The sequence below is a fragment of the Periplaneta americana genome, chromosome 17, assembly GCF_040183065.1.
Source record: "Periplaneta americana isolate PAMFEO1 chromosome 17, P.americana_PAMFEO1_priV1, whole genome shotgun sequence".
Taxonomy (NCBI): domain Eukaryota; kingdom Metazoa; phylum Arthropoda; class Insecta; order Blattodea; family Blattidae; genus Periplaneta; species Periplaneta americana.
In genome coordinates, this window is record NC_091133.1 from 64839737 (window position 1) to 64865093 (window position 25357).

Here is a 25357-nt window from a genome sequence, read left to right on the forward strand (position 1 = left end):
ATAATTTTAATAAAATTGTAGTAAATCCTGTTATATAAAAAAGAGACAATTAAAAAAAATAGGTAAGATTCGAAACCACCGATCTCTCACCATCACAATTCTACTAACATTGTAAATAGATCACCTGGACAGAGAAGAAGCCTAAAAACAGCGCTTCGCTTATGTTTTTATAGAAATCTTTACATAAAAATTCATTTCAATTTCAATTATTCTAATATGTGTTTCCTCACATTTGACCTAATAATACTATTGTAAATACAGAGGTGTGAAAATTATTAGAATAATCTTAATTTTAAAGGTTTTTTTAATAGTTCCTTCACAAATATTCATTGAATTGATGAATATTGGTACATAATATTACTATACTGATGTAGCATATATATTTACTACTAACAATGACGGAAAGCATTGTTGTACATTGGTATTTTTCTTATTTTACAATTGTTATGGGAATTCAGAAATTATTATATTATGTTGGCGGAATTGGAAACAGGAAAAATTAATTAGGAAATGCTATAAACAAATTGTAATTTGAGTTTACATTGTTGTGAAGGTTCAAATGAACGTATACATCTGTTTTGTGCATATAATTTTTTATGTTTCCAATTCCGTCAACAAAATATAATAATTACTGAATTCCCATAACAATTGTAAAATAAGAAAAATACCAATGTACAACAATGCTTTCCGGCATTGTTAGTAGTAAATATATCCTACATCAGTATAGTAATATATACAAATATTCATCAATTCAATTAATATTTGTGAAGGAACTATTAAAAAACCTTTAAAATTAAGATTATTCTAATAATTTTCACACCTCTGTAGGTGCATTGAAGTTCATTTTATATTTACGTGCCTAACACATGGAAGATATCACCGAAAACCGGAGCGGTATATAATATTTATCACCATCAGCAATTATAAATAAACTGCAAAACATATTATGGAGACTCACCAACATTGTTGCCGGGCAACGCCAGTGCGAACAGAACCCCGGATACTGCCAGAAGGCGTAACATGGCGACGAGTGGGTCTCACATCACAGCATCGTGTACACACGTACCCCAGGCAACCATCCTGCAAGCAAAAACAGTGATATTTCATGAATGATTAACCCATTCATTATAAAACATTTGGTTGCACATTAGTTAACGTTCCGTTTAGATCTATTGCAATGTGATACTAACAATGTTCTTTATACCAAGCTTTATACAGGGTGCTAAAAAGTATCCAATATTTTAGGAGGTGATATTACGCATCAAAACAAGAAAAACAAATCTAATAAACATGGATCCCACAACACAAACTTTCTGAGATCTGAATACTTTTTCATAGGAGGTGCTCAATTTGACGTCCATTTTTGGCAATGCATTTTACTGCCCTAAAATACAGCAGACTACCAGATAATCATACCGTAGTTGGCACGCCTTTCATGGAATACTGATACGTCGCAAGGAATACTGAAAAGAAAAGTTTGGTTGCGGATATGAGCAGGGTTCAGTAGAGATGGTGTTTTGAATTTTCGTAATCAGCATGTGTGGGCTGATGAAAATTCCCACGCATTTGAAGAAACAAGGCATCAGTACCGATTCTCAATGAACGTATAGGTAGACGTTCTTGGCGATAGATTAAGGGCCATATGTGCTACCACACTATCACTGAGGCTTGTTATCAGGACTTTCTTATTAAGGTATTGCCTATCGTGTTGGAGTATGTGCCATGTTAACGAAGACTACACATGTAGTTCATGGGTGATGGCACACCAGCACATTTTTTCCGCAATGAGCGTGAACACCTGACGCTGACATTTCAGGACCGCTGGATTGATTGATTGATTGGGGAGACCCCTCACCTTGGCCTGCTCGTTCCTCAAATCTAAATCTCCTAGACTTTTGGTTATCAAGAAAAACCAAGTAAATTTTAAATAATGCGTGATGCCTTACGACGAAGGACAGAGGAATGCATTGCCATGAATGGACATCATATTGAGCACCTCCTATGAACAGGTGTTCAGATCTCAGAAAGTATGTGTTGTGTTGTTATTAAACTTTTCTTGTTTCGATGCATACTAGCACCTCCTAAAATATTGTATACTTTTTTAACACTCTGTATATATATATATATATATATATATATATATATATATATATATATATTAGTATATACTAGTTGTCATACTGAGTAGAATATGGAGAATTTAATTATAGATTCATAGTATCAATTTTGTACATATCCAACTGACTGTGTTCGGAATATAGAATAAATTAACTTAAATACAAAACAGTTGATTCCTTACTATTACAGTATAATACATATGATCTAAATTTCGCAATAACAAACAAGTTCTGGTCTGTTGTCGAAGAATACAAAACAGAAGAAAAGGAAGTGAGCAATAAATAAAAGCCAATATTGAGAGAGTAATATAAGAGAACATGTGTACAGGTAATATTTGAGGTAATTCCAACTATTTTCTTGCAGATGACAACAAAATCTCATTTTTACAAAATTTCTGGATGCTCTGTTGTTCCGTAACTCCGTCCATATGTACCCTAGAAGAAGATGACACATTCACAAAACTTTAAATGAGAAAAAAACTCTTGCTAACAACAAACCACTTGTATTACAGTATCACTTAATGCAAACCAAAAATAAACATTTTCTACTATAGTGTAAAACTGAAAAATGTAAGTTTCCGTGGTGATCTTCAACAAATTTTGTGTGCCTATATTTTTACTCCCTTACATTTTAAGTGTTCATTGCAGCAAATAAGAAAGCACAACATTATTATTATTATTATTATTATTATTATTATTATTACTTTTTTTAGTTGGTTATTTTACAACGTTTTTATCTAACTGCTATGGTTATCTAGCATCTGAGATGAAGGTGATAATGCCAGCGAAATGAATCCAGGATCTAGGGTCGAAAGTTACCCAGTAATTTGTTCTTAATGGGTTGAGGGAAAACTCGCCAAGAAAAAGATAGTATTTAATATTTCTTAACATTTTGCGAAAGTAGGACCACTGATTAGATGAACGAGATTGTAGAGACAGTGAATGCTATAAAATGATCAGTGAATTATAATATAAGTTAAGATTTAAAGTTTCAGTAGATAAGATGTAGAAAAAGAACATTAAAGAAAACGCTACAAAATACAGCAGGCGTATCGCTACTTACACGGCCATTTACAAGACGCTTGAGTTTTGTGACAAGAATTTAAGACCTCCCCGGGAAAAGGATGTGACATCAGATTCTTGAAATATGTGATATAGGTAAAAAAAGTACTTTTAAAGCTTATAACAATACATTATTGCATTCAATGGATCAATAAACTTGAACCCTTGTTTATTCAAATAGTTCTGATAATAAATACAGGTCCAATAAAATATGCACTTCAAATATGTTTCTTTCTCCTGAAACATGAATTACAGTTATGTTGGTTACATCCTTATTGCGGAGAGGTCTTCAATTACCTTAGAGAATGTAGTATCAGTTCAGACTCACAACTAGAAATAGAAAGGAGAGACTCACCAAGTGAGACTCAGGCTTTAGGGACCCGAGTCATCTCTGCTCTACAGGGTGGAAGGTAATCACTGCACCAAAATAAAACTGGTATTAGGTCATGAGGAGAGGTTTGAAAAATCTAAATAAGTTCCTTTTTTTCTGACGTTCACCGTTTTACAGGAGATCGTAATGTTTCTACGTATGAAACATTTGGCAACATCACGGCTACTGCAATAATTCTAGCAAGCACGGTCACCTATCCCTTACCTTCCCCTCCTTTTTTAGCTGTACTCAGTGACACGCACGCGACACAGCCCTACGTTGCAAGATTTATTTTAACGATTTTCGCAATTGAAGCTTTGGGCCGAATAACGGTCTATATTACAATCTACTAACTGTCCAGGAGGAACGAAAATGTTACATCGTATTTTCGCTCATAAATTTACTATCGGATGGGCAACATAGACCGTTATTCCATCAATATGTTTTGTAAACTAAGCGAAGTATACGATTGTATGTTACTGAAAGTCATATTACACATCACAGAAGTTTGTAACATTTTTAAGTTCACAGAAATGTTACTGGAGAATACAGACAATAAACAGTTTTATATAATCAAAATATTATGAAATATACAAAATCAACATAAAGGTTAAATTATGAACAAAATGATTATGACATTTATTTTTAAATGCTATATATTAATATGAATTAACATCATGTAATTTATTAAAGTTACACTCGATGTCATATTATGAATAAACATACAATATTTATTAAATAATAACACTATTAGAAAATAACTGCAGTATTGAGATGTAGGGACACCATTAAATTAATGAAAGTTGTAACATTAACAAACTAATGAAGCTGATTAAATTATTACAGTTGAAAAATTGTTGGGGGATGGAATTTGAACCCCTGTCCCGAATATTCACTATCCATCCCAACAGATGGCTTATCTGTTAAATATACATGTTATAAATAATGAAGACAATAACAATCACAGTTGTTAAATGCTTACTGTAAGAGAATAATACATTTTAAACAGCTCCTTTCTGACATCAAGAGCAAGTTGTGAGTACATCTCCTTACAAGAATTTCCACAGATCTGTTCCTGAAACGAAATACCTTGATAAAATTCTATGATAAACTATAGTGACAAAACACAATATAGACCAACTGACACTAGGTAAAGTGTAAATTGAAATACAACTAATAAAATACTGCAAAAATAACAGACGGGAACTTACATTACTTGGGGGATCTTTCGCACTAACTTGCGACTTGGTCTTCCTTGTTGTATACTCAAGGCCACTAATTCTCAGCGACTTTCGTGACACATCTTTCCACTTATTAATATTGTCTGGATCCTTTTTTTTTTAGATTTATTTAGCCTGTCAATATCTACCGTAGAAATCGTCACTGTCTTTATATATATATATATATATATATCTTTATATACATATATATATATATCTTTATATATTACGACCTAGTCCTTTACACTCGACAAAATATAGACAATTACTCATTAGTAGCCAATATACATGATCATGAAATTAGAAATAGTGAAAAAAGTAATATTCCATACTGTAGATTACATAAAACTAGTACAAAATTTTGTCATGGGGATAAAATTATATAATAAGCTTCCCAGTCAATATTATAAGTTACCAATCAATAGTTTCAAAACTAGATTCTATAATTTGCTTTTAATTAATCTTTTATACTCTGTAGATGAGTTTCTTAACATAAATTCATAAAAAATTGTTTTTTAATAAATAAAGTTATTTACATTTAGTTACAAATATTACATTAAAAGTGAAGTGTTTTCATTAATTTTATAGTTCCAAAATGTTTTTTTCCTTCTGTATTGTAACGAAACCTATCACTGTATGTTTAATAGCTTAGTAATTGAATTAAATTGAATTAAATTAAATTATATATTCAGACGTGAAAATGCAGTCTCACACTTTTAATAATAACCCCATCCCTATCTCCGAGATGTTGTAATCAAAAAGGATCCACATAAAATGTTACACTTGTTTTTACTTTCTTGTATCGAGCTTTATTGTCAAAAAATCTTAAAGTTAGAATTTATCAAACAGTTATATTACCGGTTGTTTATATAGTTGTGAAACTTGAACTCTCACTTTGAGAGAGGAATATAGGTTAAGGGTGTTTGAGAATTAGGTGCTTAGGAAAATATTTGGGGCTAAAAGGAATGAAGTTAGAGGAGAATGGAGAAAGTTACACAACACAGAACTGCACGCATTGTATTCTTCACCTGACATAATTAGGAACATTAAATCTAGACTATGAGATGGGCAGGGCATGCAGCACGTATTGGCGAATCCAGAAATGCATATAGAGTGCTAGTTGGGAGACCGGAGGGAAAAAGACCTTTGGAGAGGCTGAGACGTAGATGGGAATATAATATTAAAATGGATTTGAGGAAGGTGGGATATGATGGTAGAGACTGGATTAATCTTGCTCAGGATAGGGGCCAATGGCGGGCTTATACGAGAGCGGCAATGAACCTCCGGGTTCCTTAAAAGGCAGTAAGAAAGAAAGTAAGTAAGTAAGTAGATCACATAAACTAGTACAAATGTTTGTCATTTACCAACCAATAGTTACAAAACTAGATTTTATAATTGGCTTTTAATTAATCTTTTCTACTCTGTAGACGAGTTTCTTAACATAAATTCATACGAAATTGTTTTTAATAAATAAAGTTATTTACATTTAGTTACAAATATTACATTAAGAGTGAAGTGTTTTAATTAATTTTTAGAGTTTCAAAATGTTTTGTGTTTTCATTCTGATTAAACATTACTGTTTTCAATTATATGTGTATTTTCAAATGTATGTTTTTTTCCCCATCTTCTGTATTGTGACGAAGCCTATCACTGTATGTTTAATGGCTTAATAATTGAATTAAATTAAATTATATATTCAGAGGTGAAAATGCAGTCTAACACTTTTAATATTAACACCATACCTATCTCCGGGATGTTGTATGCAAAAAGGATCCACATAAATTGTTACACTTTTTTTTTTTACTTTCTTGTATCGAGTTTTATTTCTTCTTGCTGTTGCTTTAAGTGTATTAATTTCATTTTGTTAGAAAGTCCGAACACTTCAGGTTGAGAATTACGCAAAACATTCGGAAATCCTGTATCTTATTCTACCATACTACTCAAAAGTAATTAACTGTGTTAAAAATTAAGGTAATGCATGAAAACTCTCGAATAAAGAAGTGGTTTTATCTACCATTAGGAAAGAGGTGTAACACTCTGTTTATTATACGTTACTAGTAACCAACAGAGACAACTTTCTACGTAGAGTCCTAATTATGTTAGCCCAATTATTCTTGGAATAAATGCATGTTAAAACAGCGGTTGAAACTGGAGCCAGGCTATTTAATTAGGAATAAATACCCCATTAGCAAATCGGCTGTCGAGCGTTTAAGTACGATGTATTAACGCTAGAGGTACTCCGTGTGAAGTGCTGCAATTTAGCCGTTGACCTGAATAGTTCGGAGTAGAAACAGCAGCGAAAATATTGCGCCTTAAATGTGAGAGGCGCCTCCTGCTATTAACACCCACTTCAATTACTGAGCGTGGAAATGGTGCTAATGTCCCTAAAGAAACAACTGAATTCATTTGATTAATTCTGCAAACTAAAGTTAATCCTTACGTGAAAGCAGAGGATATGCTAGTATAAACTTTTAATATATTTAGCAGTTGAAAAATATATTTCAAAGTAATTTATTTTAAATTTCTAATTATACTACGTGAAGATGGAAAGTTCTGTGGTATCTACTATAAGTAACGTGTCTCAAAATTTACAGAGAAATAAAATTGTTTCTCTTCCAACCGATTGTAAAGGAAAAGTTATTTCTTCTGAACTGCACAGTTGATTTTGTTTTCATTCATTATTTAGTATTGAATAAATTAAAGTGGAAACGCTGCCTATGAAATAAACGTATTTACTCGAATGAGTTCTTAAATATGAAAGGAACTCAAGATCATATTTCAGAAGCCAAGGATTGAAATAAATCCGCATAATGAACTAATTTTACTCTCAGATACAGGGTTAGATGAATATAAATCTGGAGTCCTATATGATGCAAGTGGAACATTTTTCAAGTCGTCGCAGCTATGTCTTGAAATTGCTAACTGACCTAGAAACTTTGGTCTCACCTCAACAAAATACCATCTCGCCATCACAATTTCGATGAAAACTAGATAATTTTTCGGTTTGTACAGAGCCATTAAAAACTAATTAAATAAATTTAGTCTTTGCACAATTCCAATGTATTCTCGTTTAAATTAAAACCTGAATCGTGTGATTTCCATTTTGGACATAACCAAATGAAATATTTTACGAAAAGTTTGTAGATTTCTCTAATGTTCTGTGCAATTTAAATATCTACCGAAAGTTTCAAAATTATAGGTACAAACTGCAAAGATGACAATGAAACGAAGCAAAATGTCCTAATTGACACAGGCTCGTATACCAATCATTTATGTGATTTTCCATTACTGTGACCACCAACTGAATACACTTTGTGCATTTGCTTCCTCATTTCTTACCTAGTAGACTTAATGGCTGTGCATACCTTTGTTTTTAACATGAGCTACGCGATCTTTTGGTTGTTGAAAAAGGGATGCTTCGGTAAGACCAAGGTCTGGCTCACTTTCATTTGAATGTTCGAAATTTCTAACAAGCTTCTACACCAGGTTTATTGTCATGGTTTACCAAGACCATGGCCTCCCGAGTTAATTTAAGGCAGTTAAATTTTATTTACATTAATAAGGGGTTCGCTCAATTAAGATTCTTGTGAAATGGGTCCGCGAGTCTCAAAAGTTTGGGATCCACTGGTATAGAACATGTGATGAGCGATACATTGGAAATCTAAACCTGTCTAAAAATCCGATATCTTTCACTAATTATCGAAGCATGCGATAACATTCACATAGTACTATACTTCGTTCCATAAAGTCTGACAGGAGAAATAAACATTGCCGACAGAGGAGGAGAGAAGTATAATTGCTATTCAACCAATGGCAGAGGTCTCATTCCACGCTTACCTTGAAGTTGGACGGGGGTAGAACGCTTCAGATCGCTAAACTTCACGACAAGAGTGGAATGAGACCTCTGCCATTGGTTGAATAGCAATTTATATTTCTCTCCTCCTCTCGGCAATTTTTACTTCTCCTGACAGACATTATGGGACGAAGTATAGAGTACGATAATGAAGATGGAGCGTCGGTTTTGTCTATATCAGTAAAACAAGTAACTGTCAAAATGTATATCTCTAGTAATAATGATAATACTCATGTATACAATATAATGAAATTATTGTATATGAGCGAAACGTAAGAAATATATAGAATAAGCGAGATTGAATTTCAAAATATTTTTTTTCTTTAATTTGATAGCAAATAGTACGGGAGAAAAAATAAAAACAGGATTTAAAAAAATTGAAAATGTTTAGTTCAGACAACGAAACAAAATCAGAGAATTATGTATATTCTACGTAGAGTGAATAAAATTTCAAAGCTAATCAACAAATTGAAAACTATAAAAACAACTGGAGAGAAGTGCATGAGTTTCGAACCATCTTCAAATTGAACAAATGTAGAATACTACATACAACCCATGCCAAACGTAATGATACTACTGGTGCTCTTGCAGCTGTAGTTGATGACTACGATGATTAAATATATAAAAATTAACATAATAATTCATAAGAAAATAAAAACCTTAATTTAACATGATTTAAAAATATATTCACTTTTACGATCCAAGCGTAGCATCTATAGTCAATTATCTAGAGTTTTTTGGTTCGAATACAAGAAAACGGCTGGGATTAATTTAATCATACATGAGTTTATGTAGGGTCGTTTTGGGAGATATCGACACTTTTAAGAAAATTAGCTATTGCGAGCGCTGTTCCTAATGAAAAAGTTCGAACTGGTACATAAGATCTGTGTTGACTGTGTTTGTAATCTGTAATCTCGTTGCTTTAACTTGTGTTTTACTTTCACAGAAGGCAACAAAAACAATAAAATAAATGTAAGTTACAATTTTCTTTTCTTTAGTTTATTGTATTTTGACTGGATGTGTTAGCTATATAGATCTGGCTGTGATTAGTGGGAACTATTTTGACCTATCACAGTATAAACCGTCTGGTTTCCTAGCGATTAATACCTCTTTTTTTACGGAGGAGGGACCCCGAAAGCTTAAGGTAAAGTACCCAAATAAGAGACAGGGCCCTAATAAGAGATAACTTGTTAACTTCTCCGGTGTAATTTGCCATCTCTCGACAACTATGGTAATCAATGTTTGTGCTTCTAAGGCATCGTGTTCTTTGTCTGACCTCAGTTGAAAGTAAGCAATGAAGCTGAGAGCAAGAAAAGTAATTTTTCACATTTTGAACTTTTTACTGGTTTTTGTTGAGGAAGAGAAAAGCAGGTAATGTAAGCTACAATAAATTTATTATTAATTTTATAAAATTGCTAGCAAAATGTTGCATATAATAAGGTAGATTGCTAATAAGGAAGATAATAACTTATGACCTTGGGTAGCTATTTCATTTTTATTTACTCGTTCCCTAACAAGAGATACCTAGGAGTTCTATTAAGAAATAGTATCTCTTATTTAGAACCCTTATTTGGTATTGTTATGATGCTCAACTTTGAGAGTTTACGAAAAGCGTTAATGCTTCCAGTCATGTCAGTTTGTCTGCCAGCAATTACATAAGAACCAATGAAAGATTAATTGAACTATTAATTAAAATTAATTACGAATTAGGTCAATCATTAATTATCTATTGTCCTCAATTATTCATTACAAAAATTACTAATTGAAATGATTAAGTTATCATTATTAATTACTAAAATTAATTATTTATTGAGATGACAATAATATCAATAGCTAAAGTCAATTAAAATCAGCTAGTCCGACAATATTACCTTATTTAAAGATTAAAATATAAGTGCTTAATTCGTAAGATATTCTCTATACATTTCAAATAAAAATATTGTGTAATTATAAAACTATTAAATTTAATTGTGATTCCTGATTTCAAAAATTTCGTTGGACCTGTGTAAATATCGCCACTACAGCCAGTGCCAGCGTTTGTGGCGCGTGTTCTTGAATAAAAAGCCAGTCAGTGAGCACTTGTTGCCAGTGTAGCTGAGAACGGTAACACCCAACACGTCACGTAAGCAATCTACCAATCACAGTTGTCAGTCTTGTTGCCCACTAATTGCTTGAAAGGCAAGACACTCGCACTTTGCGTTTCTGGGATGTGTCCTTGAGTACACTGACCAGTCCACTGACTGGTCAGTGTACTGAAAGATCTGTGGCATCTGTTGCCACTTCGGTTGAGAGTGGTACCACCTCCTAAACAGATGTGACGTAAGCAATCTGCGAATCACAGTTGTCAGCTTTAATGCCCACAGACTATGGCAAATATAAGTTACTCGCTCTCAACGTTCCCATTACTTATTTCACGCGCCAGAAACGGCGACTTTGGTTATACCACAGTTAGGCCTACAGAAGCAGCAGCAACAGCAGCAGCAACAATCACCACCTTCAGAACCGTAAGGTTCAACCAGTGGGTAGTCGCATGTAAAGTCATCCAGGGCAGGAAAAGGAGCTATCTTAATATCATTTCTGATCAGAAAAAAATGAGAGATAGTTTAGATAAAGAAAATCAAAGAAAAGACGAAGCTCGCAAGAAGTTGTTCGAAAAACAACAAAAATCACAGAAAAACTCGGTCCAAAAAACACTGCTTGAGTTCGTTCAGTGACGAAGAATCCGATGTGGAAATGGAATTAATTAACTCTAGTGACTCGGAATATGGAGAAAATTATGATGATGGAGAGTGCTTGTTTTGCACTGAATTTTTTTTCAGAGGACACCAGGGCTCAGGAGGGAGAAATAGATTCAGTGTTCAAAATGTCGTCATTGGGCACACGAAGACTGCAGCACTGATGATGACCCTTTCGTTTGTCCGACTTGCTCAATACAGCGAAATAATAATTGTGTCAATTAAAGGGGTCGGCAAAATAAGTGCAATCAATTTAAAATTAAAATATGGAGATCGAAATTTAATATTCTATCATTTTTCTTTCTCTAGCAAAATATTAACGTTAGCAATAGTAGCCTAAATAAGATTAGTACATTCATGTCCGATTTTACCGACTTTGTGTTCTTTTCGTAAACCATCTTAATTTCTCTTGGAAAAATGCCAAGTAAACAACAGAATTTCTGATGAGAAGAGTTGGGTCACTGTTGCACTGACCTCTTCAATTTTAAAATGTTCCTGAATTTATTAAAGTATCTACATAACTTCACAATGTTATATATTGCTTCAATTTTCAGTCAAATGATGATAATTTTGTCCATGTTCAAAAATAAACTTAAATAACACAAGTATCTCTTATTTCGAATCCCTTTTCAAAACATCAGTATTTCCCAGTTTTACTTTTTTTTTATAATTTAAAATAATAAAAAACCTGACTAAATTTGTATTGTCAATTCTAAAAATAGACGAAATGCTGTATGTATTCCACTCATTCAGATTAAAAATGTCTATTCCCATCCTCATTTATACGCAGTTAAAAAAAAGTGTCTCTTATTTGGGTACTTTACCTTACATTACAGTCTGAGGCTTACTGTGCTTACCACTCCCAATCTGCGAATGATTGTATAGCCGAACGGTCGCGATGTTGTATAAGTATAGCACACATCAGCGTTAACTTAACCTGGGCTATGGAATGAATGATTACGATGTATGAATTAATGACGGCGAAATGATTCCGAGATCCAACGCCGAGGTTGAGTTCTGCTTTAATTGTTTGAGGGAAAACGTCGGAGAAAACTACAAACAGACAATTTGTCCCAACGAGGATGTGAACCCGGGCCCGCTCGTTTAATGATCAGACGTGTTAACCATTACTCTACAGCGGAGGACAATACATAATTTAATATCTCAAATAGTTTATATGAACGGACACAGTTTCCTGAACAGCAACTGAAAGCAGAGGAAAAACACGGGCAATCTTCATAACTAACAAGTTTCATTGATGGAAATATAAAAATACTCATAGAAAGCCATTAATAATTGTAAGCAATGATAAATAATTACACATATAATGTAAATAATGGTTATGATGGTAGATATTACTCGACCAAGGTCAGTGGAGTCCTGCAGCCCAGAGCCGTGGCGCTACTGCTCCTGCGTTCGTAATACCGCATCGCAATAGTTCACATTACTCCCGCGGCTCCACTCGCCTTGGTCGAGTAATACAGTAAAATAGTTAATTTATTTTTTGGCTGTGCAATTGTCTATTGTCCTTCAATTTTCAAACATCCCTTGTATTTTACAATATGTGGTTACAAAGACACGCATACGCAGATGCACACTACTTGAATCGTTCAATACAAGATGGATCAGTCCATATTTTGTCGACAATGAGTTATTGTCCGTGATGGAAGGTCGTCAGTCGCATATGCCTGTGCAAAAATAGGCTACGGGTTGTTAGTTTTAAGTAATATGTGTAGAAAGGGCCTCAGTCAAGGACTGAAGACCTTTCTGCGTATAACTAGACATATATTACACTCCTTAAAAATTATATGTTGGTGGCATTGTTGCTTACAGATAGAAGTAATAGCCTCTTTGATAGCTACCATTGTTGTTGGGATTGCCATATCAATACGTATCCAGTGAAAGTGAGGAATTTCCTGGAAGTTTTGGCATGGGCGAATTCTGACACCAGAACGAATTATGACTAAGAAGTGACACAGTTTGTAAAGATTCATAACAACTTAATTTATTTTTGTTCTATAAATCCACATTCTGTAACTGTCCCGAATCACGCAAGTGAAGTGGGTAGCAATTGTATTCACATTTTGTGACTGTAATAGCCAACAATGTTATCTTATTTAATTTTTTGACAATTAACCAGTAGCGGCCGGTGATCCAAATGCTCGGTGAGGCCAGATGCAACTAGTTTAAGTGCTTCCGATAGAAAATGTTTATTTATGATATTAATTATTATTGTTGCTGTTATATTATTAATATCATTATTACTGTATTATTATTATTATTATTATTATTATTATTATTATTATTATTATTAGTCTATTATTATTACTAGTAATGAAAAATAATAATTTCACTCACCAAATAAGCTGTTATGCTGCGAATTTCAGTGATTGTGTCAGTGTGATGAAGCAACCCATATTATGTGTTGAAATTTCCCTTTCTTTCTTTTCTTTTTATTTTTTTCCTTTGACAGCAACAAACAGGGCCAACAGAGAAGTTTATTTTGCACCACATTACCACTTAACCATTTATGTTGCCCATACCAGGATGCAATAGAAACTCGCGTTTTAAGATTATCTGTCAGAAAAATTGTCAGTGATGTCGTAGGTATCTCGGTCGGCTCTCTCTTTATTTAAAACTTCCTTTCTTTCAATATTATTTCTTCTCGAAAAAGGACACTCTAACAATGAATTAACTACACCAGCATTATTTCTGGCATTTGTTTCTGTTTATATTTTCCCGAAATACATAACAACATTGGCCCAGATTCACTACACGAAGTACAATAGTACAACACCCTCGTTTAAGTCATAAACTAAGACATAAGAGGAGAGAATAGTGTGAGTCTCTGCCTGCCAAAGAGCTGGAATGTTTGTTATTTATGGCCTATTTAGGAAGACAAGTCACCCTATTCCCTCCCCACTCTACCCTTGAGGCCGGCCCATGGATGGGAGGAGTGAAACCTGACCAGGCCACGAGGCCAGACGAATTGTGCCTCGGCTACAACGTTTAAAGCGCAACGTCAAAAGCCCGCGAAGACAAACGAAAATCCAGAAGCAGACCCGGCACGAGCGATCCTGGCCTCATGAACAAATTTTACTGCAAAGCAGGTCTATATACTGTACATCACAAGCCAGACCCGGCACGAGCGATCCTGGCCTCAGGAACAAATTTTACTGCAAAACAGGTCTATCTACACCACAAAGTTTTCAAATGCTTCTACAGCGATATATGCTTCATTCAAATAACTAATAAGTTACATTACATAAAAACAAAATTTGATTTCAGTTAAGCCAAGTGGCTGAGGCCCGGCCTCACATGCCTCAGTCAATCAGCCCCCACTCCAATTAACATCTTTTTTCTTGAATTTGCACGAATGTCTTAGTGTAATGCACCTTGTTCTATGCAGATTTTATTAACAGAAAAAGTGCATCCTAGATATAAAAATAAGTAATTAACATCGAACAGCGTGATAACACTGATAAACAACATGTATTAGAATTTTCTTTTCAAAATACACCGTGTCCCGCTTAGAGGGATCGAGAAATAAATGCTCACCACTTAATATCAGATAAAGATATCGTTGTGACATACATCTGACAAGATAGAGAAACTGTACAAGTTTATGCAACAAAGTCTGAAAACAGCTGCATGCGTAACTTTCGTTTGTTTATGCGTAACTTTTGTTTGTTTGTTGCGATTGCACTAAAATAAGCTTGGCGCCATTTTATAAGGGAACATGCTATGGTAAATATGTGGACACCACAACAGAAAGTTCAGTGCGTGCTATGACTAACAGAAGAAAAATCTATTACGCGAATACAACACCGTGTTCGTCGTATATGGAATGTAGATCCACCTGGGCATAAAGCAATTCTCAAGTGGGATACAACACTCCGAGAAACAGGATCTTTGCTACCGCAGACTGGTAAACATGCAAAATGGTGTGTAACTGAGGAGACAGAACTTTTTTTTCCGGGGCTTTGTGAAGGATGCAGTGTATCAAAAAGGCAGACCTAACACTTTGGAGGAACTGAGGTAACGCATCACAAATGCACTGCGCTAGTCACTTGACAAATGTAACAAAACACTTGGCGGGAGGTTGAGTACCGTTTAGATGTTTGCAGAGCAACTCAAGGCGCACACATCGAGTTCCATTGAGCATTTTCCGAAACTCGGAAAGGTTTTACATCAAGTTATGTAAAAAGGTATGTTAATAAACCATTATTTACACTTGAAATGATCACATATTTCTCGATCCCTCTAAGCTGGACTTGGTGTATAATCATACGGAGATATACAGTTAGGGGTCCACACCTGTGGAGTAACGGTCAGCGCGTCTGGCCGCGAAACCAGGTGGCCCGGGTTCGAATCCCGGTCGGGGCAAGTTACCTGGTTGAGGTTTTTTCCGGGGTTTTCCCTCAACCCAATACGAGCAAATGCTGGGTAACTTTCGGTGCTGGACCCCGGACTCATTTCACCGGCATTATCACCTTCATTTCATTCAGACGCTAAATAACCTAGATGTTGATACAGCGTCGTAAAATAGCCCAATAAAATAAAAATAAATACAGTTAGGCCATATTTGTTATTTCCCAAGATTTTAACTTTTGTGATTGAAGCCCTTTTCGCATAGAGCGGTTCACTTAATAAAAAAACTATATCCATTGACCTCTACCCGGCCCACAATACGTAAACAAGTTTTAAAACACACTGTAGCTTATAGAAATGAAATTTCATTTGTGTATCATACCTGCTACTACAGTAGTTTTACCGCTACTCCTGCCAACTTGCTTCTTTAGTACAGGCAGAATCACTGAATTTGAATTTATGGCAGCTGATATCCCCCTCTCGACTTTCAAGTACGGAGGTTTGAAACTCTACCTGTGAGGCGTTTCCACGGAGACGTGGAGCCTGATGACAGACGTTATGACCGCACAGGCTGACATCTCTACACAGAGGAGGGTCGAGTGACCTGCCTCTATTAATTGGCACAAATGAAATGTCATTATCACTAAAGCAGTAATCGAAGGCTCCCCGCATTACATTCTAAACGCTCTCTCCGTGATGCCCTAGTGGCGCGGAGTTTTCTCTAAACCACTCGTTATCATCCCCTTCCCGACCCCCTCATCCCTTCTTTACCGTGCGCCATTAAGACAGGAGGGGGTGGGCAAGGCACGGATAATTTATGCCGCTATGATTCAGTAATGAACTAAAGAAAGTAATAGCAATCTCTCCCTGAGCCGAGATCCAGTCCGTAATTGTACTGAAGGAAAGCTTCCTCGACTTCACGTACCACATTTTGTGACTCCTTAAAGCTAAAATTTAATTTTGCGTGACAGATAACTGTAACAAAAACTTTATATAAAATAAGGCACATTGTTAGACGAAGGACTTCACAATCGGCTTTCCATGAAGACTGAATCACGACGAGATAAATTGTAGTTTGTGATAGACAAAGATGGTTCTCGGGAAAAAGTTTTTACGTAGTATTCTCGCTTCCTCCAATTTAACTTATCATTTATGTACTCGTATGTATAGCATATATTTTAATTGTTTATTTAACAATGCTATATCGGGTGCGAATTAAGATTTCGATGAGGGGAGGATAGAATCCTAGATAGAGAATACCATACATAAAATTATTATTATTATTATTATTATTATTATTATTATTATTATTATCCTCATTCGACACGGCTCAACGCTTGGTCGCACTGAGTTGCTTGTCTTGCATCTTGATCATAATAATAATTATATTCATGAGCAGCCTTAAGATAAGATGTGTAATTTCTAAGTTATTGATTGTTGTCAGCTTGCCGGCGATGATAACACACCAATATTATTTTCTTTGCTTACTTTATACTTTATAAAGTACATATACCCATATTAAAACAATTATATTGTGTGAGGGGGGGATAGAAGTTATCCCTGGCAGGGTTTGTTAATATTAATTTATGAGAGGGGGATAACTTTCCAAGAGGGGGGAAATCTCCCCATCTCCCCGTTAATTGGCACCCTGATCAAATACATGGTTATCTGGCATTTTCTTTGTGATAGGCAAAAACTCACCATGCTCCACTTATCTCGAGGATTGCAAGTTTAAACCCGGGTGGGGTCGATGAATTTTTCAGGACGCAAAAATTCGGAGCGCAATTCCTCCGGGAGGGATTTAAAGCCGCGTGTCCCATGTCGGAGTTTTCTGGTAGTTTAAAAACCTCTAAGCCTAATTTAGAGTATCTGTACCAAATTTCTGATCTCTTGCGTCTTAATAATACCTTATTTGCATACTAGGTGGTGTTTGATGCAATGAGCTTACCACTTGTCCCTCTGCCATTGTAGGCAAATAAATGTAACTAAATGTTTTGTAGATACTTGAACCTCCGCTAGGGACTACTTATGTTCCGGCATTGGAACAATGGGTTACAAACATGAGAACTCGCCTTACACATAAGAAACATCTCAGAAAAAATCGAAAAATGCATAGTTTTATATAGAATTTCCTGTGGGTGTGATCACATGTCGACAGATGTATAGCTTTATTTAATATGCTGCATACTAGAGATGAACAACGTTCGAGAAAGCAAGACTAACAGCGCCCGCAAAGTCGAAAATGCTCACGACAATGCTGTATACGTCGCGTCGTTGACGTAAAGGCTGCTTGTGAGTGTTTCGAGACGTCGAGATTGATCACTCGAACGTCAAGCAGCCTTGAATCGCCACAGTTGTTTATACCTGATTGAATTTTATCTACTTTGGAAACTGTTATATAAGTATAAACAATGAAATAGTCTATTTGAAATATCATCTCTACCTTTCAGTGTGTATAATAATCCGTTCCTCAATCTTTATTTAATTACCAGACCCTTATTAAAATGCTAGGAATTTTCTGTTCATATGTTTGAGATCAAGTGTGCAATCTCAAGTAAAAAGATATTAACGTTATGTTTTATGTTTCTTAGAAATGCAAATTTATTTGAGATTTTTTTTTCTATTATATAACCATAGGTAATATCATATAATAGAACCAGAACATTTTGATAACTAAGATACTGTTCTGTTTTGTCTTTTTATCTCATTTAAACATTTATAATATTATTTCTTTCAATGATTTATGTTATGCAGTGGCGTTCATGACGAACTCCATCAGACCGGGTGTTTTGTGGCTGAATCGATAAGTGAATCACCAAATAGTGAATTACGATGCCTAAAGTAAAACGATCTTCTGGTAAAAATAGGCTACAACAAGAGGTATTAAAGTGATTTGTATACAGATGGTATCAATCTGAGTGGAATACAAACTCTCAGGAGGATCCAGTGACGTTCATCATTAACTCCATCGGACCGGGTGTTGTATGGCTGAATCGATAGATGGCACCAAATAGTGAATCACGACAGCTAAAGTAAAAGGATTTTAGGGTAAATATAGGCCACAACAAGATGTATTAAAGTGATTTTCATACAGATGGTATCAATCTCTCAGGAGGATGTAGTGCCATTCATCACGAACTCCTTCGGAAAGGGTGTTTTGTGTCTGAATCTTTAGATTCCACCAGACAGTGAATCACGATACTTACAGGAATACTGTCCTGGAGACTACAAAAATCATCCTATATAAGGAGGCCAGTACAATAAGCCTCAGGTTGAGGTGCAAATCTTCCAATCCTCACCCGTAACAGAGAAAAAATAAATATGAAAGATGTAGCTTATACACTGAAAAGATACAGAAACAATTGGATCCAACATTTGAAAAAAGTGACACACGATAGACTCTATAAGCACATACTGAACTAAAGGGTGAACAAATTACGAGTTTCTCGCCCGCGCGGTCATTCAGCCCAGCCAGGGCAGAGATCGTGGGAACGCGTCATCAGTCTGAGCTAAACGGCTGTTGAAACAGCACGTATATATAGCAGTGTGCTAAGAAATGTAGGCTAATATTAGGCCAAAATATTCTATTCCACAACGAGTATTTATTTATGATTCGTAAGTGCCTACAAAATCGGCTCCTGCTGTCAGAAGATTATTCCAAGAAAATTTCCCTGATGATCACATTCCAACTTGTGCTCCCATTAATAAATTAGTTAACAAATTTGAGGAAACGGAAATGTTCGAGATAAATGAATACGACGATGGATAGTGCTCCCTGAAGATGTTCTCTATGACATCGAAAATCGCCCAGAAAGTTTCCCTATACAATCTCATTAGTCGATGTCAAAAATGTTTGGAATGTGAAGCAAATCAGTTTCAACATCTCCTCCTTAGGTGACACGGGTAACTACATGTATTTTTAAATTATCCTTTTTTGTAATATTATTAATAAGGACCGTTTTCTTAGTCCCACAACTTTGGAATGAGTATAAGTGTGCATGGGGTGTAAAGTAGGGCACGTGCCCTTGAGAGAGACTTGTTCACAATCTCAATATATCGATGGCCCAGAACCAGAATGTTCCAAATCCATTTTACTGTTTTTTTTTTCAGGAGAGCTATTTTAAGCTCCTGACATTCAAAGCTTCATGAAACAATTTGGAATAGCTTCATAGCAACCTTACGAAGAGGAATATTACAATTTTGTTCGATTCATACATGCTGACAAGGACATGGAACACAATGAAACATAGATTTTTTTCTTATAAAAATTTAGACTTAGAACAGTCTAGTTCTCAGCCATCGAAATAACGCGCTGTAAGCATTGTTAAATAAACAATTAAAATATATGCTACACATACATAAATGATAAGTGAAATTGGAGGAAGCGAGAGTACTACGTGAAAACTTCTCCCCAAAAACAGTCTTGTTCTATCACAAACTACAATAATTTATCTCCTCGTGATTTAGTCTTCATGGAAAGCCGATTGTGATGTTGATCGTGTAACAGATTCCTTACTCGTAAACAAGTATACCATGATTCAATTTAGCAATGTTTATAATATTATACACTAGTTGAAATAAAGGTGCCCAAAATAAGTGTACGAAAATATAGAAGTGGGTAGAGGAATTCGGAAGAGAGTAGGCCTAGGGCTTATATCAGTTTAAATGGCGACATAATTGTGTGTACTTTATGTAAGACTGGCATATTCTGTTCTAAAAGATGGCATCTACAGCATCACTGTAATTAAAAAAAAAACATATAAAGAATTTGAAATTGATAGAAAGAAGTGTGTCTGACGATCTACCTTCAAATAGCAATTCAGTGACAGAGGACGAATTTAGCATAGATCCGTATGAAATGTTGGTTCAGGCCAATATTCCTTTTAACAAAGTTGACAAGCACATTAAAAATTTTATTGAAAAGTACACTTGTAGACCAGAACAGTAGGCTTGCCTTTTTATAGTACTACCCGTATTTTAGGTTTAAATTTTGCAACAAAGATTATCGTAATATGGGCTCCAATATTGCATTAAGAGCGACACCTATGAAAGAGTGACATTTCAATTTAATATTTTATGCTCGACCATGCCGAAATGTAGTAATTATACACCTGATAGTAGCCCTTTAATGCACCTCATTAAATTACACCTATTCATTATAATTCAGTTGTTCAGCCAATGAGAAATCACCATTGTGCCATTATAAAACCTCAAGTATCGATTATTCTCGGATACGCAATCGAAAGACAATTAGCGAAAAGTCACGGAGGCTGGAAATCCAATACTGTCGCAGAAGGTTATGTTCTGTTACTATAATAATTAGCGTTAATTGTAAATAATATTCAAATAAATTCAATTTGTCATCTCGTTTTTCAATTCTAAATCAATTTCCAGGTTATATCAATATTAACGTTCATGTTATTCTCAAGATTATATCAAGGTCAATGACATTCGTTCCTCAGAAAAAATCAATACTTTCGCGTCAGCGCACCTCTCACAATTTAGAAGGTCAGTTCCGCTCCTCACTTAGATAACCATAACATGAATACTTATGAATAATTTCAAGTTAGAAATATGGTCGAGCATAAAAAGTCGTATGAAACTTGCCTATAATGGTAATTAAGACGCTCGTATGAAAATTATAAAACTCGCTTGCTCTCGTTTCATAAACAAACATACTCGCGTCTTAATTACTACCATTATAGGCTCGTTGCATAATGTACTATATATCACAGATTATTGTTAAGAGTAGTGCCTCTGATACAGTAAAATTTTAAGCGAAAAGTTTATAGTAAAGACTATATTTCTTCTCTTATAATACAAAAAACGATCCCACTCTTGAAATGGGTTCTTTTATGTGTGTATTTGTTGTCCATAACGCGGCAGTCGTCTGTTTTAATCGTACAGCACCACGCGCCGCTACTCTTCGTCAAGTCAAGTCGTTTGTACTCACTTAACTTCAAATAGTAATGGCAAAGATTCCAGTCTCTAATTATTAGCCAGTGGCTCCAGTATTGAAGTTGTAGTTTGTTAAACCGCGGATTCGTATTGCCGTATGGGAATGAGTACAGAATGTGCGGCCCATGCAGCCCCGCTCGTACCAAGGAAATTCATAATCTGCCTCCCCAGGACTATTCCGAATCCAAATCGAGATGTGAGAAGACCTATAAGAGACTGTGTAATAATGCCTAAACTTTAAAAAGAAGAAGAATGACCCTACATGTATTTCTCCTCAACAGGATGCAAAGTCTTTCTCGTCATGGATTTCTGCAGTGGAAGTGCGCGCGCCTCCCTCTCCGGAGCTGGTGCGGCAGATGAGGCGGATCGCCCGGCTGATCCGCGCTCGCTCGCGGCTAATGAGGGCCGGGGGCCGGGGAGCGTGGTGACAGCAGTCAAGGTCCTAAAAGGAGCCATCACTGTCTTCAATTTGGACCATCATCAAAGTTGCATGTTATGCCAAACTCATGGCTGAATTATATCGAAGAAAAATTCTCCCTTGCTGATTTTGGATCCTTTTTATAATCCCACAATTTTTTTTCTGTTGTCGCTGTTGATCAAATCATTATACTGTACAAAGCACAAAATATGAACTAAATAGACCAGCAAGACGATGCGACGTTAAAGGATGAACTGATCAAGAGCGAATAACAGAAAAATTGATACTCAACGGGCTAGTTGCTAGTAAAGTAGACTTAAGAATATTTACGTTTTCAGAGTAGAAAATAATCTTAATTTTTTTGAATTGATATTGGAAACTTTAATATAACAAAAAATGGTGAACGGGAGAAGAGTTCGGCGTAGAAGATGATGTCAGATAATAGACGACATTAAGATATATGGCTCATATGAGGAGACAAAGAGGAAGGCAGAAAATGGGAAAGATTCGAGAATGCTGGATTTGCAGTGAAAGACCTGCCCTTGGGCAGAACACTGAATGAATGAATGAATGAATGAATGAATGAATGAATGAATGAATAATATAATTACATCTCACATACAGAGTGAAAATGAAATAACTCTACAGATATTCAGAGAGAATAGTTCATGTTGTATGTATGTGCAGGACTTTGACATTCCTCATATACTCCGGTTCAAGGCTTCTGCATGGCTTCTCTACTTCTCTCCGCAGATGATCATTTTGTTGATAACATTTTCTACGTTTAGGTTCTGTTGGATTCCTCGTAGCCACCGGCGTAGCTCAGTCGGCTAAGGCGCTTGCCTGCCGGTACGGAGTTGCGTTCGGGCGTGGGTTCGATTCACGCTTGGGCTGATTACCTGATTGAGTTTTTTTTCGAGGTTTTCCCCAACCATAAGGCAAATGCCAGGTAATCTCTGGCGAATCCTCGGCCTCATCTCACCAAATATCATCTCGCTATCACCAAACTCATCGACGCTAAATAACCTCGTAGTTGATACAGCGTCGTTAAATAACCAAGTAAAAAAAAAAATTCCTCGTTCTTTTATGGTCCAACAATATATATCCTCCCAACAGGCAAAAATTCTCATTTCAGCTGCCTCCATTATTTACAATTCACACGATGTTGGTGTTCATTCAGAGTAATGTAGGGAGAACTACTGTAATATGTTGTTTAAGATTTAAAATAGTTTTCCGTCTCACTTTCCTCAATTTACGTGTATGCATACCTGAAATATCAGGATATACACAGTGTAAAATTAACAATGAGCGCAAAGGTTTAAAACATTAGGCTGGACATCCGGATTAAAGTACTATAAATTTGAAGACAGTGTCGTAGCGTCTTCTAAATAGGGCCTACCCTCGTTTGAATGATACTGTTCCACAATTTATCCGTAATTAATAATAATTCTTAGAATCGTTTTATTGTTGATAATTACTAGCTCACCTTGCAATATTTTCCGAGAGAAATATTCTACAGTAACTTTACGGAGAAAGGTACAAGAAGCAAGTAATGGCAATGCAGAGAAGATGAACTGGGAAGCAAAAGTCTGAAAGCTCTGTGTGAATTTGAGTCCTCACATCTTGAAATAAAATGAAATATTTTTATGCGAGCTCTAAGCCTTCAAGTCACCTGTCTCTATAAGAGGTAAACCATGCCACTTAAGGAACTTTGGCAACGTTGAAGACAAACAAGCGGAAGAACAGAGCAGAACACTAATTGAAGGATATCTCATCGGTAAGTACCGGTTCAATCGATGAAGCACATCTTCCTTACTCGCGGCCAGCAGCCATTTATAGCTAATAGTCAACGAATCAAATACGAGATTTAACTCAGACGACGGCCTCAAACCATTGAATCATTTACTTTGTTTTAGCTGACATGGTCAAGGCCTTGAGGCATTTTATTCCACTCAACCAGGTCTACAATTAATGCAGAAACTGAAGTTATATAATAATAATAATAAAGGACAAAAAAGTTTCCCTTTACATCTTATTGATTATTATTAAAATTTTATATGAAGATACTAAACTGTAATAAGTAAAAAGTTAATATAATTAGAAGAAATAACTACAGTCAACTCTGGATATAGTGAACTCGGTTACAGTGAACATTCGGCTACAGTGAACCTAAATCGTTGGTCCCGACCCGCATACATTATAAATTACATTAATTTTTCCGTTTATAGTGAACCCTCACTTCGGTTATAGTGAACCTAAAACTAGAACTTCCCCAAGAAAATGTAATTTTAAAATGGCCAAAATGGTAATTTAGGAAACCCTTTCTCCTATAAACTTCCAAGAATATGTTCAGAACAAAATGTCAAACCTCCTACTCGTTATGTACATTGAAAGACAAAGGATTTGTTCAGCTTCCTGGACAGCTTGAAACACGTCAAAGAGAATAGTGTCGCCTGTACGCAGTGAGGGAGAAAGGAAGGATTAGTTCTGACTTCTTTAAAAGAGGTTATTCGAAGAATAGAAAGAGAAAGTGTTTTCCTTTGTAAAAGGGAGTAGAGTGATGACCAAAGGGTAAATACAAGAAGGATTACAGTACAATGGTCGTCTACCCTCCCTCCCGCATCTTTGTAAAAGTGAACCAGTGGAAATTCCAAGGCCGAGTACACAGTAGGCATATCTCTAGTGGGAAGAGGTGCGAAATCGGCCAGTGCCTATTACCTACATGGTTAGATTAGATTCAAGGTTCGAACTGTGAACATCAGAATGTCGAAGCGTAAAGTCTTTAAGTTGGAAGATAAAGCGAACATTATTACTGATTCTGAACGTGAACTGTCCCAAGTGGACATTAATATTGTATATATAGCAACGTCAGTAGTATAAAAACATACAATTCGGTTTTAATGAACCTCGGATATAGTGAACAAAATATGCTAGTGCGCAGAGGTTCACTAAAACTGAAGTTGACTTTAAAAATAAAAGAGTTAGGTAGGGATGTAGTCTGTCACCGACCCTCTTCATAGACATTACGGAACAAGACAAGGAACGAATCTAAACTGAAATTTTACAAAGTAATGATTGTTCCGACGTTAATGAACGACAGCGAGTCTTGTACTTTAAAACAAAAAGATAAAAATAAAATATAAGCAGCAGAGATGACATTTCTAAGGAAAGTCAAAAGATGTAAGATCTCGTACGAAACGAATACATACGGGAAAACTTGATTATACAAAAATTAATAAAAAGATATTAGAGA

At 35.5% G+C, this 25357-nt stretch overlaps 1 protein-coding gene across 3 annotated transcripts in view; it reads right to left on the reverse strand.

Moving 5' to 3' along the window:
* The window catches only part of LOC138693010 (lachesin-like), a 1307565-nt gene that overhangs the window by 889704 nt on the left and 392504 nt on the right, over window positions 1-25357 (reverse strand). For all 3 annotated transcript variants that reach the window (XM_069816522.1, XM_069816520.1, XM_069816521.1), the window contains one exon: window positions 959-1080. In XM_069816522.1, coding sequence (XP_069672623.1) covers window positions 959-1022 — 64 coding nt within the window. In that variant the 5' untranslated portion in view covers window positions 1023-1080. The remainder of the gene's footprint in view (window positions 1-958; window positions 1081-25357) is intronic.